Source organism: Bos indicus, chromosome 23 (genome assembly GCF_029378745.1).
Source record: "Bos indicus isolate NIAB-ARS_2022 breed Sahiwal x Tharparkar chromosome 23, NIAB-ARS_B.indTharparkar_mat_pri_1.0, whole genome shotgun sequence".
Lineage (NCBI taxonomy): Eukaryota > Metazoa > Chordata > Mammalia > Artiodactyla > Bovidae > Bos > Bos indicus.
The window spans coordinates 52,477,670-52,491,765 of record NC_091782.1 but is presented as its reverse complement, the minus strand read 5'-3'; the positions used below and the strand labels follow the sequence as shown (position 1 = coordinate 52,491,765).

At 60.6% G+C, this 14,096-nt stretch overlaps 1 protein-coding gene across 2 annotated transcripts in view; it reads right to left on the bottom strand.

Annotated features, from left to right (window-relative positions):
• SLC22A23 (solute carrier family 22 member 23) overlaps positions 1-14,096 on the bottom strand; it is a 135,276-nt gene that overhangs the window by 8,695 nt on the left and 112,485 nt on the right. The window contains exons 5-10 of one of the 2 annotated variants that reach the window (XM_070778475.1): positions 12,242-12,369; positions 7,583-7,685; positions 7,149-7,381; positions 4,886-4,918; positions 4,740-4,763; positions 3,654-3,777 (exon numbers count right to left, since the gene is read on the bottom strand). In XM_070778475.1, the coding sequence (XP_070634576.1) occupies positions 3,654-3,777; positions 4,740-4,763; positions 4,886-4,918; positions 7,149-7,381; positions 7,583-7,685; positions 12,242-12,369 (645 nt within the window). The remainder of the gene's footprint in view (positions 1-3,653; positions 3,778-4,739; positions 4,764-4,885; positions 4,919-7,148; positions 7,382-7,582; positions 7,686-12,241; positions 12,370-14,096) is intronic. The other variant, XM_019985981.2, reaches the window with a different exon arrangement.

Here is a 14,096-nt window from a genome sequence, read left to right as displayed (position 1 = left end):
AGGAAGATGCTGGGGGAGGGTGGGGTGAGCTCAGACGGAGGCAGGGCGCAGCCAGGCCCCGGCGCCCCCAGAGCCTGTGAGGGGGTATAGGCAGGTGACGCTGCTCATCTCAGGTGAAGGAAACAAAAGCAAAAATAAACGGGACCTAATTAAACTGCCTGAAATTAAAGGTTTTGCACAGTAAAGGAAACCGTCAACAAAATGAAAAGCCAACCTACTGAATGGGAGACAGTATCTGCAAGTGGTACGACCGATACGGAGTCAACATCCAAAATTTACAATCAGCTGATACAACTGAACGCCAAAAACCAGAAGACCCCGATTGAAACGACGGCAGAACTGAACATGCGTGTTTCCAAAGAAGTGCAGACGGCGACAGGCACAGGAAAAGGTGCTCCGCATCACCGGCCGTCAGGGAAAAGCAGATCGGAACCGCAGCGAGGCGCCGCTTCACACCCGTCAAAACGGCCACCATCGAAAAGAACACGACCCCCCCGTCGACAAGGACGTGGAGAAGAGAACCTTTGTGCACTGCTGGCAGGAACGTGAAATGCTGCAGCCAGCACGGAGACCACGATGGAGGTTTCTCAGCAAACTAACCCTGGAACTGCAACATGATCCAGATTCCACTTCTGGGTCCAAGGAAAACCAGAAACACCAAGACCAGACATGCTCCTCAGTGTTCAGAGCCGCATTACTTACAGCAGCCAAAACATGGAAGCGCCCAAGTGTCCACGGACAGATCAAGAAGACGCAGTACATGCATGCGATGGAGTATCAGCCATGAAAAGTACATACATGCGATGGGATATCAGCCATGAAAAGTACATGCATGCGATGGGATATCAGCCATGAAAAGTACATACATGCGATGGGATATCAGCCATGAAAAAGAACGAGACTGTGGCGTTTGCAGCGTGGATAGATTTGGAGGCTGTTGTGCCCAGTGAAACAAGTCAGAGAAAGACAAATACTGTGTGGCATCACTTACAGGTGGAATCTAAAGACAATGAACTGGGGAATATAACAGAAAGGAAACAGACTCACAGATACGGGAAAGACTAGTTAGAGGTTCCCAGTGGGGGAACCCCACTCCAGGACTTGTGCCTGGAGAATCCCATGGACGAAGGAGCCTGGTGGGCTGCGGTCCATGGGGTCGCTCAGAGTCGGACGGGACTGAGCGGCTTCGCTTTTGCTTTTCACTTTCGTGCACTGGAGAAGGCGATGGCAACCCACTCCAGTGTTCTTGCCTGGAGAATCCCAGGGACGGGGAGCCTGGTGGGCTGCCGTCTATGGGGTCGCACAGAGCCAGACACGACTGAGGCGACTTAGCAGCAGCAGCAGCAGTGCGGGGAGAGTGCGGAGGGGCATGATAGGGTGGGGGGTAAGAGGTACAAACCAGCCGGTGTAAAATAAGCACAAGGATGTATTGTATAGCACATGGAACAGAGCCAGTGCTTTATAATTTACCTTTAAATTAATATATATGGTAACCTTCAAACACTGAATGGCTGTGCAGTGCACCTGAAACTCGCGTTGTGTGTCGACTGTCCATAAAGAAAAGCCCCACAGCCAGGCCCTGGTGCGCGGGCAGCCAGGAAATGCTGGGAGCTGAAGCGGCTTGTCCCCGCCGCCGGCGCCTGCCTCCTCCTCGTGCAGTGTCAGGGTGCCTGCCCGCAGCTTGCAGGTGACACGGGGCCTGTCACACCAAAGCCACCGCCGCCTCTTCACCAGCCAGATGCCCTAGTCCTGCCGAAGCCCAAGGGGCGGGGGCCTGCGGCGCCCGAGAAGCCCCTCGAGCACACCTGTCACCCGCGGACGTGGCAGCCGGTGCCCAGGAGCCTTCTGTCTACCGCTCGATAGTCAGCCCCTGACCTTCGCTGCTCTGCTTGTTGAGAGGCTGTGTGTGTAACAGTGGTGAACAAAAGGCTAGTTCTCTACCAGCAAACATGAAGCCCACAGGGCCGAGCGGCCCCTCCCAGCTGCTCCGGGCTTCACCTGTGAGATGGGGCAGGAAGCCCATTTCCTCCCAGCGGCTCACGAACTGCCCCCAAGGGGACACGCCAGGAAGGGCCAGGGCGCGAGGTGTCCCGCGGGAAGCGTCCTCACCGGGAGACCCCCCAACCCCACCTCCTTCCTCTGCAACTACAAACGCATCACCCAGGGTCAGGTGTCCTGTCGGGGTAGGCTGACCCCGAGAACGTTCGCTGAATTTCCGTCCCCCTGTTGGGGTAAGCTGACCCCGAGAACATTCGCTGAATTTCTGTCCCCAATAATCTTGCCAGGCCTGCCTCCGAGGAGAAGGATGACTGCGTTTCCTTCAGTTCAGCTTGTTCAGATCAGATCAGTCGCTCAGTCGTGTCCGACTCTTTTCGACCCCATGAATCGCAGCATGCCAGGCCTCCCTGTCCATCACCAACTCCCGGACAGCAGAACCTAACCGTGATGAGTGCGGCCTATCGACTGCCAGGGTGGAGGGTGGCCTGCCCGGGAGGGACAACCACACACGTCTGACCGCGCGTCCTGCCTCTGCAGGAGCCCTCCTACTGGGCACCTTCATGAAGGGGGGACGTTTAACACGCAGAGAGACACAGAGGGCTGCTGTCTGCCTGGAATAAGCTCCTGGCATCGTATTCCAGGATGGGGCAACCTTCAGGCTTGGTGCGTGTGTGAGAACCCAAAAGGAGGAATCAGAGTGATGCCCACGGACCTGCCTGCCTCCACCCAGAGCCCAGGGGCAAGACAGTCCATCGCGGACAGCCTGCCTTGAATGGGCTTGGCTTCACGTGTCTCCCACGTGGGAGGGAGGCTGGCAGGGTGTCGCGTGCTGGCGGCCTGGGCTCTATCTCACGGCTGAATAACTGCCACGCTCACAATTACATTTAACAAAGTGCTCAGAAGGTTAATGACATTCACACACCAAGTTCAAGAGCTCGACCGAAAGTTACCCCTTCACTGAACCCAAGTGACACCCTTGACAGCAGGGCACCCTTCCGTGTCGCTATAACCTCAGCACCGAAGCCTGTGCACGCGCCCCCCCCCGCCCCCCAAGGAAAGGGCAGGTCTCCCCGCCTTTTCAGAAAACAGGCCGCCACTCGGTCTTTGCGTGCGGCCTCTGTCGGGCAGGCACATGGGGGTGGGGTGGTTCCCAACAAGTATTTGTCAGACAAATCAGTGACGTAACCGGCTGGGCTTTCTCTCTCTGAGGCCTTTCTTTGGACTGGAGACACCAGCTTCTCAGCCCGCAGAAAACCAAGGCCCTTTCTACTCTCCTGAGACCAGCTTTTCACTGAATCCTCCTAGGAGAGTGGGCAGCACTTGGTGGGGCTGAAGCCAGGTATATATCCAGGGACCCCGACACCCCTCCTTTACCAGGTCCTTTTGTGTGGCTTGTACCCCCAAAGCCCCGCTCCCTGTCCCTCCAACCACCTGGACGGGACCCAGGCTTCAGTTCTCCTCTGATTCGGGGATCCCTGGGGGTCAGGGTGGAACAGCAGTCCATCCCAAGTGGACGCCCAGTGCAGGCCGCACCTTGTCCAGAGACCCGGGCTAGAGCTGGTGGGTCATTCACCAGCTTTGCCAGGCAGCGCCCACCGCAACCCCAGTGTCCTTGGAAGACCCCCCTGCCTGCCCCGTGGGCGGCCCACACGCACCTGATGACCGTGGGGGTGATCTCCGCACAGAAGAACACGCTGAGGCTCCCCACTGCGTGGGAGGCGAACATGCCCACGATGGAGAAGGTGATGGAGAACTTGTCCTTGACTTTGTCGCTCATTCCTGGGGGAGAACCGGGGCGGTGAGGGGCTGGAGGGCGCGGGGGAGGGACAGGGGGGCGGGGCCTGATGGCGGTCTCCCCTCCTCCCCTCTGCCCGGGTGAGGTGTAGACCCGGGAGACGAGCAGCGAGTCCAGGCGTGGGAGGTCAGAGCCCTCCTGGCAGGTTCCCCCGAGGCCCCGGGGGTCTGGAGAGCGGGGCCCAGGCTGACTCTGCCGGAAGCTGAGCACCGGAGCGACCGGCATGGACGGAGGCTGGGGGGCTCCCTGGCCGGGGGCTGCACCCTCCTGTCCGGTCTTCAAGGTCAACCCCAGAGAACGGTATCAGCTACGGAGAGCCTGGCCAGCCTGGTCTCAGGCATGATGAAGACGAGAGACAGGAGCCCCAGGCTTGATTTATGGAAACAGAAACTCAGATAACCCTGAGAGAGGAACCGGGGGCCTGGACGGAACGCGCCGGACCGAGTCAGGCATCTTGGCCGTGGCTCGGGGTCTGACCTCACACGCAGGCGGCGTCAGGCGGGGGACGGCAGGCAAGCTGCTGGGGTCGGACGCGGGGTGCACCCCGTTCCCCATGAGGACGGTGAGGAGCCCCTGGGGCTCGGCTCGGTAGGCCGGGCTCGTGCGTGCACGCAGCCGTGTTGCACGCAGCCGTGGCTCATGCGTGCGCGCAGCCGTGCAGGGACAGCGGCCCGGCAGTCCCGCGGCCAGGGCGGCGGGCTCGCGGGGGTCACATGCGGGGTGGGCGGCTTCCCCTGGCGGCAGCCAGCCAGGCCTCCAGCGCTCCGGGGCTGCGTCCCCGAGGCCCTGCATCCCAGCAGGCATGGCTGGGCTGGGCCACGCTGCCGGCTACTGCCAGGGGAAGGGGCGAGGGCAGCGTACAAGCCGGGTGCAAACGGGAGGGGTGCAGCCAGGCTTTCTCGAGGCGGGAGGGACAGAGGACAAGTGTATGTGTGTGGTGTCCAACCTACGGCCAACTTCAGCTGCAACTCTTGGGGCGAAAGGGGAGGGGAGAGAGAGGAAAGGGAAACCACAGGTCCGTGAGTCGCTCTGAAAACGCCCTTCCGGTGCAATAAAAAGACAGCGCAAAAGCCACGCGCGCCCGGGGCTCACCTGAGTCTGGATGCTGGCTGTATTTCCCGATCACTGGGCCGCAGAACCGCAGTGGAGGCGGATGAAGGCGGGCAGAGAGGGGAGAAAGAGAGCAGGTCAGGGCGGCCGTTACGACCTCGTATGTCCAGGGGCAGCGGGGCGGCCTCTCTGCCCGCCTGCCAGGCCCACGTGGGCAGCACGGTTGATACGGCCAGAGAGTGGGAGGGACACGGTGCGGACGTGGGCGAGGGCCCAGGACCTCCGAGTGGGCGTTCCACCAAACGGAGCGCCCCTGCTTAGCAGGGAGGTCTGGGGCCCCTCTGGCCCTGGGGCCTGAGGTGGGTGCGGCTCTGAGAGGAGGGGTCCAGGGGGTGACTCTCACTGTGTCCAAAGCTGCTCAGGTCCCTGCAGTCTGTGTTGGGGTACCAAGCTCAGGTTAGACCAGACGGCATCACTCGAAGCCCGGCTCAGGGACTGAGGGGGCGGCTGTGAGCCTGGGGTGCCCCTTGCCTGCATGCCCACCCAACCCAGGGGCGCCGAGGAAGGCTCTCCCAAGGGCAACTTGGGAGGCCCCAGCAGGGGACTGACCCCATGTGGCCACAGCTGAAAATAAGACCAGTCTCCCGGCAAGATGCTGAACGCACGCAGACTTGCCCAAGTCGGAAGACCGAGTCCAGCACTGCGTTGGACTGAGCCCAGAACTGCCCCGGAGTCCAACACCGGCTGTTCTAGAATCCAGTTTGCACAACAAGGCTGGGGAAGTCCTCAGTCTTTTCCTTCTCTTCCTTCTCTCCTGGACACGCGCTCCCGCCTGGATGTCACACAGCCCTGGGGCACCAGCAGGCGTCTGGCTTTCTCGGCGGCTCTGGCCCAACTCCGTCACCTCGGGAGGGAGGGGCGGCCATCAGAGGCATCTGGTCGCTGTGGTGCCAGAGTCCGTCGGGGGGACCGTCCTGGGTGGAGGGGGCTCAGGTGCCCGACTCTTGCCTCGCTCCGGGTGGTCAGACACCCTGGGCCTCGTCCCCGCGTGGGAGCGGCTTCAGTTCACCGGGAGCTGCACTGAGCTTGACTCTTAGAGCCGAATGGGCTACACAGATGGTCTAGCTTTTCTTTCCATTATTTTTAACATTTACTGAGAAGTTCTCTGGCCCCAAGAGCAGCTAATAAACTCGGGAATACAAACTGGAAAGCAGTATCCCAGGGCAAGGGCGTCCCCAAGTATTTATCTTTCCCTTGATTTCACACGAGAGAAAAGGCCTTTTTCCCTCCCAGGTGATGACGGGTCACAGAGGGACAGTGTGGCCACCAGGGGGTCATGTCCACCAGGACCGCAGAGGCCCGGGGTGCCCGGAGGCTCGGGGTCAGGGCAGGAGGAGGGGAGACCCCGGGAGGCTCGGGGTCAGGGCGGGAGGAGGGGAGGCCCCGGGAGGCTCGGGGTCAGGGCAGGAGGAGGGGAGACCCTGGGAGGCTTGGGGTCAGGGCAGGAGGAGGGGAGGGGAGACCCCGGGAGGCTCGGGGTCAGGGCAGGAGGAGGGGAGGGGAGACCCCGGGAGGCTCGGGGTCAGGGCGGGAGGAGGGGAGACCCCGGGAGGCTCGGGGTCAGGGCGGGAGGAGGGCAGACCCCGGGAAGCTCGGGGTCAGGGCAGGAGGAGGGGAAGGGAGACCCCGGGAGGCTCGGGGTCAGGCTGGGAGGAGGGGAGACCCTGGGAGGCTCGGGGTCAGGGTGGGAGGAGGGGAGACCCCAGGAGGCTCGGGGTCAGGGTGGGAGGAGGGGAGACCCCACACCTTTGGGACAGTGGGGACGTTCGGGATCAGGGCAGGAGGAGAAGAGACCCCATACTCTTGGGGCAGTGAGGAGGCTCGGGGTCAGGCTGGGAGGAGGAGAAACCGCGGGACACTCGGGGTCAGGGCTGGAGGAGGGGAGACCCCAGGAGGCTCGGGGTCAGGGTGGGAGGAGGGGAGACCCCAGGAGGCTCGGGGTCAGGGCGGGAGGAGGGGAGACCCCACACCTTTGGGACAGTGGGGATGTTCGGGGCCAGGGCAGGAGGAGAAGAGACCCCATACCCTTGGGGCAGTGAGGAGATTCGGGGTCAGGGCAGAAGAGACCCCACACCCCTGGGGCAGTGAGGAGGCTCGGAGTCAGGGCTGGAGAAGAGACCCCACACCCCTGGGGCAGTGGCCGCGCGTTCTAAGGGAAGCTCATCCGGCGGCCGCTCAATGCAGGGGTTCAGGGAGGACAGCGGGGCCCCTGGGCGCCCCACTGCCCCCGGCCCCGCCCACTCACGGTTGAGCAGCCCAAGCTGCAGGAGCGAGGCCAGGGCGGTGAGGATCATGAAGAGCAGTAGGCCGCCTCGGCGGCCCAGGACGCGCACGGCCAGGCACATGGCCAGGCAGGACGCCAGGGCGATGCCGGCCGCCGTGTAGTAGTCGGCGTAGAAGTCCTCGAGCAGCGGCACCTTCACCTCGTGGCCCATCATGCTGCGGGCGAAGCAGTGGTGGATCCCGAAGCCGGTCAGCCTGCGGGCACACGGCGCGTGGGCCGGGGGTCCCGGGGGCGGGGCCGCCGCGCAGGGGTGCTCCCGGTGCGCCCGCTTTCCCAGGCTGGGGCTCTGTGCCCACCAGCACTGCTCCCTCCAGACGCCGATTCGGAAGCTCAGCCAGGCTCCTCGGCCGCTCCGGGCGCCCCGCCCACCGCGCGCCCGCCCGGCCCGCACTCACGAGTTCACACACAGCACCACTATGTTCTTCCACAGGTTCCGCGTCCCCACCACCTTCACGATGCAGACCTTCCTGGGCCTCCGAGAGAGCTCCTTCTCCAGCTCTGCGGGGAAAGGCCCGTGAGCCACACTCGCCGAGCTGGCGGGCTCGGGCGGCTGGGGCATCGGGAGCAGAGTGGTTTCCGCGAAGGCGTGGAGGGCCTGGCTCTCGGGGAAGAACACTGACTCTGCAGGTGCAGCTGCACGGGGCTGCAGGGGAGCAGGCCTCTTCCAGAGCTGGCGGGATGCATGAAGCAGCCACCCAAGTGGGCTCTGTCTGCAGGGGCTGCTGGGGTGCTGAGGCTGTGCTTAGGCTCGGCAGGGGTTCTCCTCCTTGCGAAGTCGATTGGTCTGCATCTCCCTCTGCTCAGGGACTGGGAGACGCGCGCACTGCCCTGGTCCCCAGACCACCCCTGTGGGCACAACAAGCTGGGCAGGTACGGTGCCCGCATCTTAGAAAGAAAGTGACCAAATGGACAAGGAGATCCAACCAGTCCATCCTAAAGGAGATCAGTCCTGACTTCATTGGAAGAACTGATGCTGAAGCTGAAGCTCCAATACTTTGGCCACCTGACATGAAGAGCTGACTCACTGGAAAAGACCCTGATGCTGGGAAACATGGAAGGCGGGAGGAGAAGGGGGATAGAGGACGAGGTGATTGGATGGCATCACTGACTCGATGGACATGAGTTTGAGCAAGCTCCGGGAGAGAGCGATGGACAGGGAGGCCTGGCGTGCTGTAGTCCATGGGGTCGCAAAGAGTCTGACACGACTGAGTGACTGAACAACCACAATGACGCCCTTTTCAGGGGCCAGAAAAGGAAAAGGAGACTTAAGCAAGCAAGACTGTGGAAGCTGGGGAAGTGAGTAAAGACTGAAAGTGCACCGACCAGAGGTGGCTGGGGGCCTGAGGAGTGGGCAGCCCTGGTGGGGTCCTGGGCAGCCCAGGTGGGGATGTCGGATCCAGGCTGTAGCTGGGCTGCCCGCAGCACAGCCGTGCGGTTTCCCAGCCGTGACGCGGTCAGGGGACGTTACAACGGGGAGACTGATGGGGAGGTTTCAGAATTCTGTCTCTGCAACTTTACCATAAACCTGGGGTGAATCCTAAACAACTGTACTAAAAATAAAGCCCGCCGTGGGGTGTGAAGGCCTGGGGAAGTGGGGTCGCCTCCGGAGGGGCCTGGGACTGGCAGCCCGCACAAGACAGGGTCTTGGGGGTGTGTTCCCCTCCCGTACGACCCCGGGATGCCCTGCCTCCTCCCTGCCATCCCACGGGAGAGGGTCACCAACTCACTGGCGACAGCTGGGGGGACAAACAGGTTGCTTAACCACAAGGGCTTACGAGGTTTTCTCTTTTAAAAATGTTTGGGGACTTCCCTGGTTGCCCAGTGGTTAGGAATCTGCCTTCCAATGCAGGGGACGTGGGTTCGATCCCTGGTTGGGGAACCAAGAGCCCACAGGCTACAGGGCAATGAAGCCAGCGTCCCACAGCTGCTGAAACCCCCGCACTGCACGGGAAACCCAGAGCAGACAAAAAAGACAAAAGTCCAGATCAGCCTCACCAACTGGGGCCCGGAAGGGAGAAGGGAGACCTCTCCTACATCCGAGGGATACCAGCCCCCCTGTCTCCAGAACCTTCTTCCTTCTCACTGTTCAGGCCCAGAATGGAGGCCTGTACCCCAGCCGCAACAGCGGGCCATCCAGCCGTCCGGCCATAGATGCTCCTGAGGTCCTTCTGACCTTTATCGTCCCCTCTGCAGAAACAGGCTCATTAGGGTTACAGACACACTTTCCCCATGGTCAAAACACTAGAAGACTTTTAAAGAGCATGGAATGTGCTCCTAACACCTAACACTGATCCAACGATACAAGCATCCTGTTGTAAAACTGCTCGTGAACCTGCCGTCACGGCCGCATTTGCTCACCGTGGAAATCTTCCAGGAAGAAAAACTAAACGTCCATTAGTGCAGCGGCACAGATTTAAATTGTTTTGTACTGTGGCCCAAACTGAATTCCTGATTCTTCCTAGTATATGAAATAGAGGTTGCTAAGAAGCTGTAGCAATTGCAATTACGACCCGAGTTTTTTTTTTCCCTAAGCATTAAGCCCTGGAGCCCAAGTTGGCTGTGGTCTGCAGAGGTAGCTGCGTTATTCTGGGTGGAAACACATTGACCCGTCGGGGCTGCTGGTATCTTGCGCGTCCCCGGCCACTCACAGCAACGCAGAACTTCCCAGGTCTCCTCTGGTGAGGCCCTCGGGATGGACAGGGAGGCCATTCGGTCTCTCCAGAACTCTTGGGACTCCCTGAGGTGCTCACGTGGGGACAGGAGGAGTGACAAGGGGCACCGGGAGCAGACTCTGAGCGCCCGCGAGCCAGCGGGGAGACGCCTCCCCTCCCCCTGCGCCTCTTCCAACCTCTTGGAGCCAGAATCAAGGTTCCAAGAAGAAAGCTAAGTCGAGCCTCTGGGGCTCCAGGCCTCCCCTGCTCCGCCCGCGCCCCCCTCTGCCCTGCTCCCCGCGACAGGCCACCGGGGAGCCGGCCCTGGCCAGGCAGATGACAGCTGTCCTCACCTGGGGGCCGAGGGGCCTGACGGAACCCCAGCTCTCACCCTCTGGCTGAGGCTTCCTGCTCTGTGCCTCGGCTTCCCGTCTGATGAAGGGACGGGTTAATGACCAGACCGAAGCCACCGTGGGGCTGCCTGGCCCCCAGGGTGCAGCGGTCTCCCTGGCCCCGGGCTTGGCTGACCCACACCGTCCCGGCTTCTCCCCGACCAGTGGAGGGACTCCTTCCTGGGCCTGGGGGACCCCCGCTGACCCCTGAGGCTGACCCCTGAGGCTGACCCTTGAGGTGGCCTCTCTGCCCGAGAGGCTCCAGTGGCCTGAGGACCCCGCAGGAGCAGGAAGCTTATGTGCAGGGTCAGAGGCGGGGTGCTGGGGGTAGGGAGTGGGCCTGACACGGGGACCTGCTCCTCATCCGGGGTCCAGGACAGACGGACAAGGCAGAGCGAGGCACATGGGGCCGGGTCTACACTCCATTACCGAGCAGAGCTCAGGCAAAGCCCCCTTGGCCTGATGCAGGGACCCTTGAACCTCAGAGCCTCACCCATCCAACCTGGGCCAGGCGCTTTGCTCGGCGTCAGGCTGCCCAGAGAGGGCCTGCTGCAGGGGGACAGCGGGCCGCCCTGACTGGCTCAGGAGGGAACGCCGGGAGTGGGGAGCCCTGCCCCAGCCCCAGCCTCTTGGGGCCCCTTTCCCAGAGGTAGAGGGGGATGATCTGATTGACAGAACAGGTTCTGAGGAGGGTCAAACGCCCAAAGCGCGGCTCAGCCCCGCCTGGCGGGGGTGGAGTCAGGGCGGGAGAGAGCCGGGAGGGGCCTGGATTAGATGCTGGGGAGGAGCGTCTACGCAGGCAGTGCAGGGGGTGGGCCTGGAGCTCGGACAACGCCGTCCCCTAGCTTTGCCCGGGTGCTGCCTCGGAGGGAGACCCAGGGGCAGGGACAGCCGCGTGCCCCGAGACCCCGGGCTGAACCCAGCACTACCCAAGTCCCCGGCAGGGAAGTGGGAGGAAGGCTGAGCACCGCCTTCCAAAAACAGGAGGGAAATGAATCTGTGCAACGAGGATGCAGACAACAAGCTCCTCCCAGACGGGTTCTGACCCGGAAGCAGCAGACGAGGCGATGAAAGTGGGGAAACGCCAGAAACAAGGCACTTTGACTTAAGAGCGCTGACGTGCTAATGGACAGGCTTGGGCAAGACTGGGGACGAGGGCCGGACCATCCGCAAGGAGCAGACGCGGCCCGAGAGGTGCACGGTCCACGCGGTCCACCCAGCCCTCCCGCCCCGCCGCCCAGCCGGGCCTGCCCCTTGTCCCCCTCTCCTGCAGCAACACCGAAGCCACTGCCGCTGGGCTTCCAGGGCCCGCGTCCCAGCGCTACTGCTCACTAGCTGTGTGACCTCTTTGTGCCTCAGTCCCCTCACCTGCGAACGGGGACAGTTACAGCGCCCTGTACAGAGCTGCTGTGAAAGACTCGGCAGGCGCCAGTCACTTCTAGTGCTTACTGAACCCACGGTGTTCAGGGTTCCTTCCAAGATCTACTGGATCAGAGCTCGGGGTGCCGGGAGGGGGCCATGGGTCTGGTCCAGCTTGTGCTGACGTTCCTGATAAATTCTATGGATCTGAACTTTCCTGCTTCTTCCGACGCCCAGTCAATAGGTCCTGACTGATACAGACAATGGGGTATCTGCCTGAAGGTCCTTCTTGGGAGAGATGGCTCGAGGGCCAGGGCCACCCCCAGGCCAGCGTCCCTGGTCGTGACTGCTGGCACCACACCCTGTAGGCAGGCAGGGCTGAGTGTCAGGAGCCAGCTAAGCCCTCGAGCTTCCCCTGAGGAGCAGGGGCACGTGAGGTCATGCCTCCCTCCAGACTTGGACCTGATCACGTTCCTAGTCGAGCTGGGGACCGACCATCACAGGAAGTGAGACCCCTGGACGGGGCCACTGCCTGGCAGTGCCCTCACAGGCACCAGGGGCATGTTGTGGGATGACTCCCTGTTCTGGAGGGGTGGCTGGCGGGTCCCCCGTGCCTGGTGGGGCCTTGGGGGTGAAGGGAAGGCGTGCTCACCGGGCATGACGCCTTTGATGTCACTCTCGGGGTTCATGCGGTTCTTCTGCGTGAAGTGCAGGATCAGTTTCTTTGCCGACTCAAACTGGTGGGTGGCCATGAGCCACCTCAGGGACTCGGGGAAGATCCTGCAGAGAGACGGGGCACGAGTGAGGGTCTTTGCATCGCGTGGGGTGAGAAGACGCTCTGTCAGGGGCTGGGAGTGTCCAGGCAGGTCCGTCTGGGTTTCTGTCTGTGACTGTGGAGGCCAGTGGGGGCTCGGGATTCATGTAGTACCACCGGCCGAGAGAAGACTGTGGCCCTGGATGTTCCTAGTTTTCTTTAGAAAGTATAAAGTTGCAGGTTTTAAAAATACGGCAGAAAGGAGCAGTATCCTCCCAGCTGTGTCAAGAAACCCATGTAGACTGTTGAGCACAACCCTGCGTTTCTAAAGCCCGTTCCAGCAACTCACTGAGTGCTTTTGTGACAGTTTGTCTCAAAAGAGGGGCTTCCCTGGTGGCTCAGACGGTAAAGAATGCAGGAGCTTGGGTTCCATCCCTGGTCGGGAAGATCCCCTGGGGGAGGAAATGGCCACCCACTCCAGCATTCTTGCCTGGAAAATCCCATGGACAGATCTGTTTCAAAATACAAATGTTCATAGAATGATTTTAAGTTTTAAAAAATGCCCCCATTCTAGCAACCTGACACCACTTTCCCGGGCCTCACCTGCAGAGCTATCTTCATCTTGCTGCTAGTGCCTGGGACTCCTCCCTGAGAGGATGGTTTCCAAGGGTTATTGGCAACAGACTCCTTGCTGGTTTGTGTTTAGGATGAAATGTGATGAGGATTCCCAGTGGGAGGAAAAAAAAACCACCCAAAGTCGTGTCTTATTATCAATGCATTTTGTAATTTTACACTTATAACGATATTTGCAAGTCGGCCGAAGAGAACAGCGCGCCTGTTTGGAGCCTGGTCAGCTTGCTTTTTCTGTAAAAGCCCAAAGAGTCAGTATTTTAGACTTTGCCTGCGGGCCCCGAGGTCTCTTCATAAACCACTCACTGCCACATGCCCAGGGGCGGGCTGTTCCCCCAGGACTTGCCTCTGAGGCTGGCGGCGCCCCTGGGTGGGAGACAGGGACGACAGCACAGCCCCTGCGTCCCCCGCTCCAGTGTCACCGTGTCCCCTGTCACTTGCAGGGTGTCCGGGAAGCGTGACGGATGCTGATAAGCAGTTATCTTTGCTGCTGCCCGGCACCTGCCCTGCCAGCTCTGGGGAGCCTCCAATTAAGAGTAAGCCAGAAGCCGGAAAAGCTGTCAGTGTCCAATTTTTATTTCAAAGTCACATCACTCATGATGTAACAGCTGTCACCCCCTTTCCTGTTTGAATAAAAATCAAATTTCTAAATGTTCATGATGTATTCTGCAGAAAGAGCTGACGTCAGCGGTACATTGGGTACACTGGGCTAATCTCTGAGTGTTAATCTGAGCTGGGAGATCTGGGTCGTCAACAGGAGTCAGAGCTCCCCTCCCACGGAGCTGCAGGAGGACCCTCCCCAGGGAGGCATGGTCCAAGCCGGAAGCTGGGCTCAGGGAGCCCCATGTCTTTTCCCCTGGGAGCCCCTCAGAAAGCTGATAACACAGGTTTCAAACTGGAGGTACAGATCTTTTTTTTTTTTTAAATAATAAAATTTAATGTTTTACTGGCCTCTACTTTTTACAAATTAACTTTGAATAATGTATGTCAAGCAAAGAGAAACACTCAGAATCATATTATATAGACATTAACATCTTGCCATATTTTATCAGAGCTTTTCTTTGTAATGAAATAACCTAACACAAATGCTCACCCTTATAGTTCTCAACGCCCTCTCCCATCC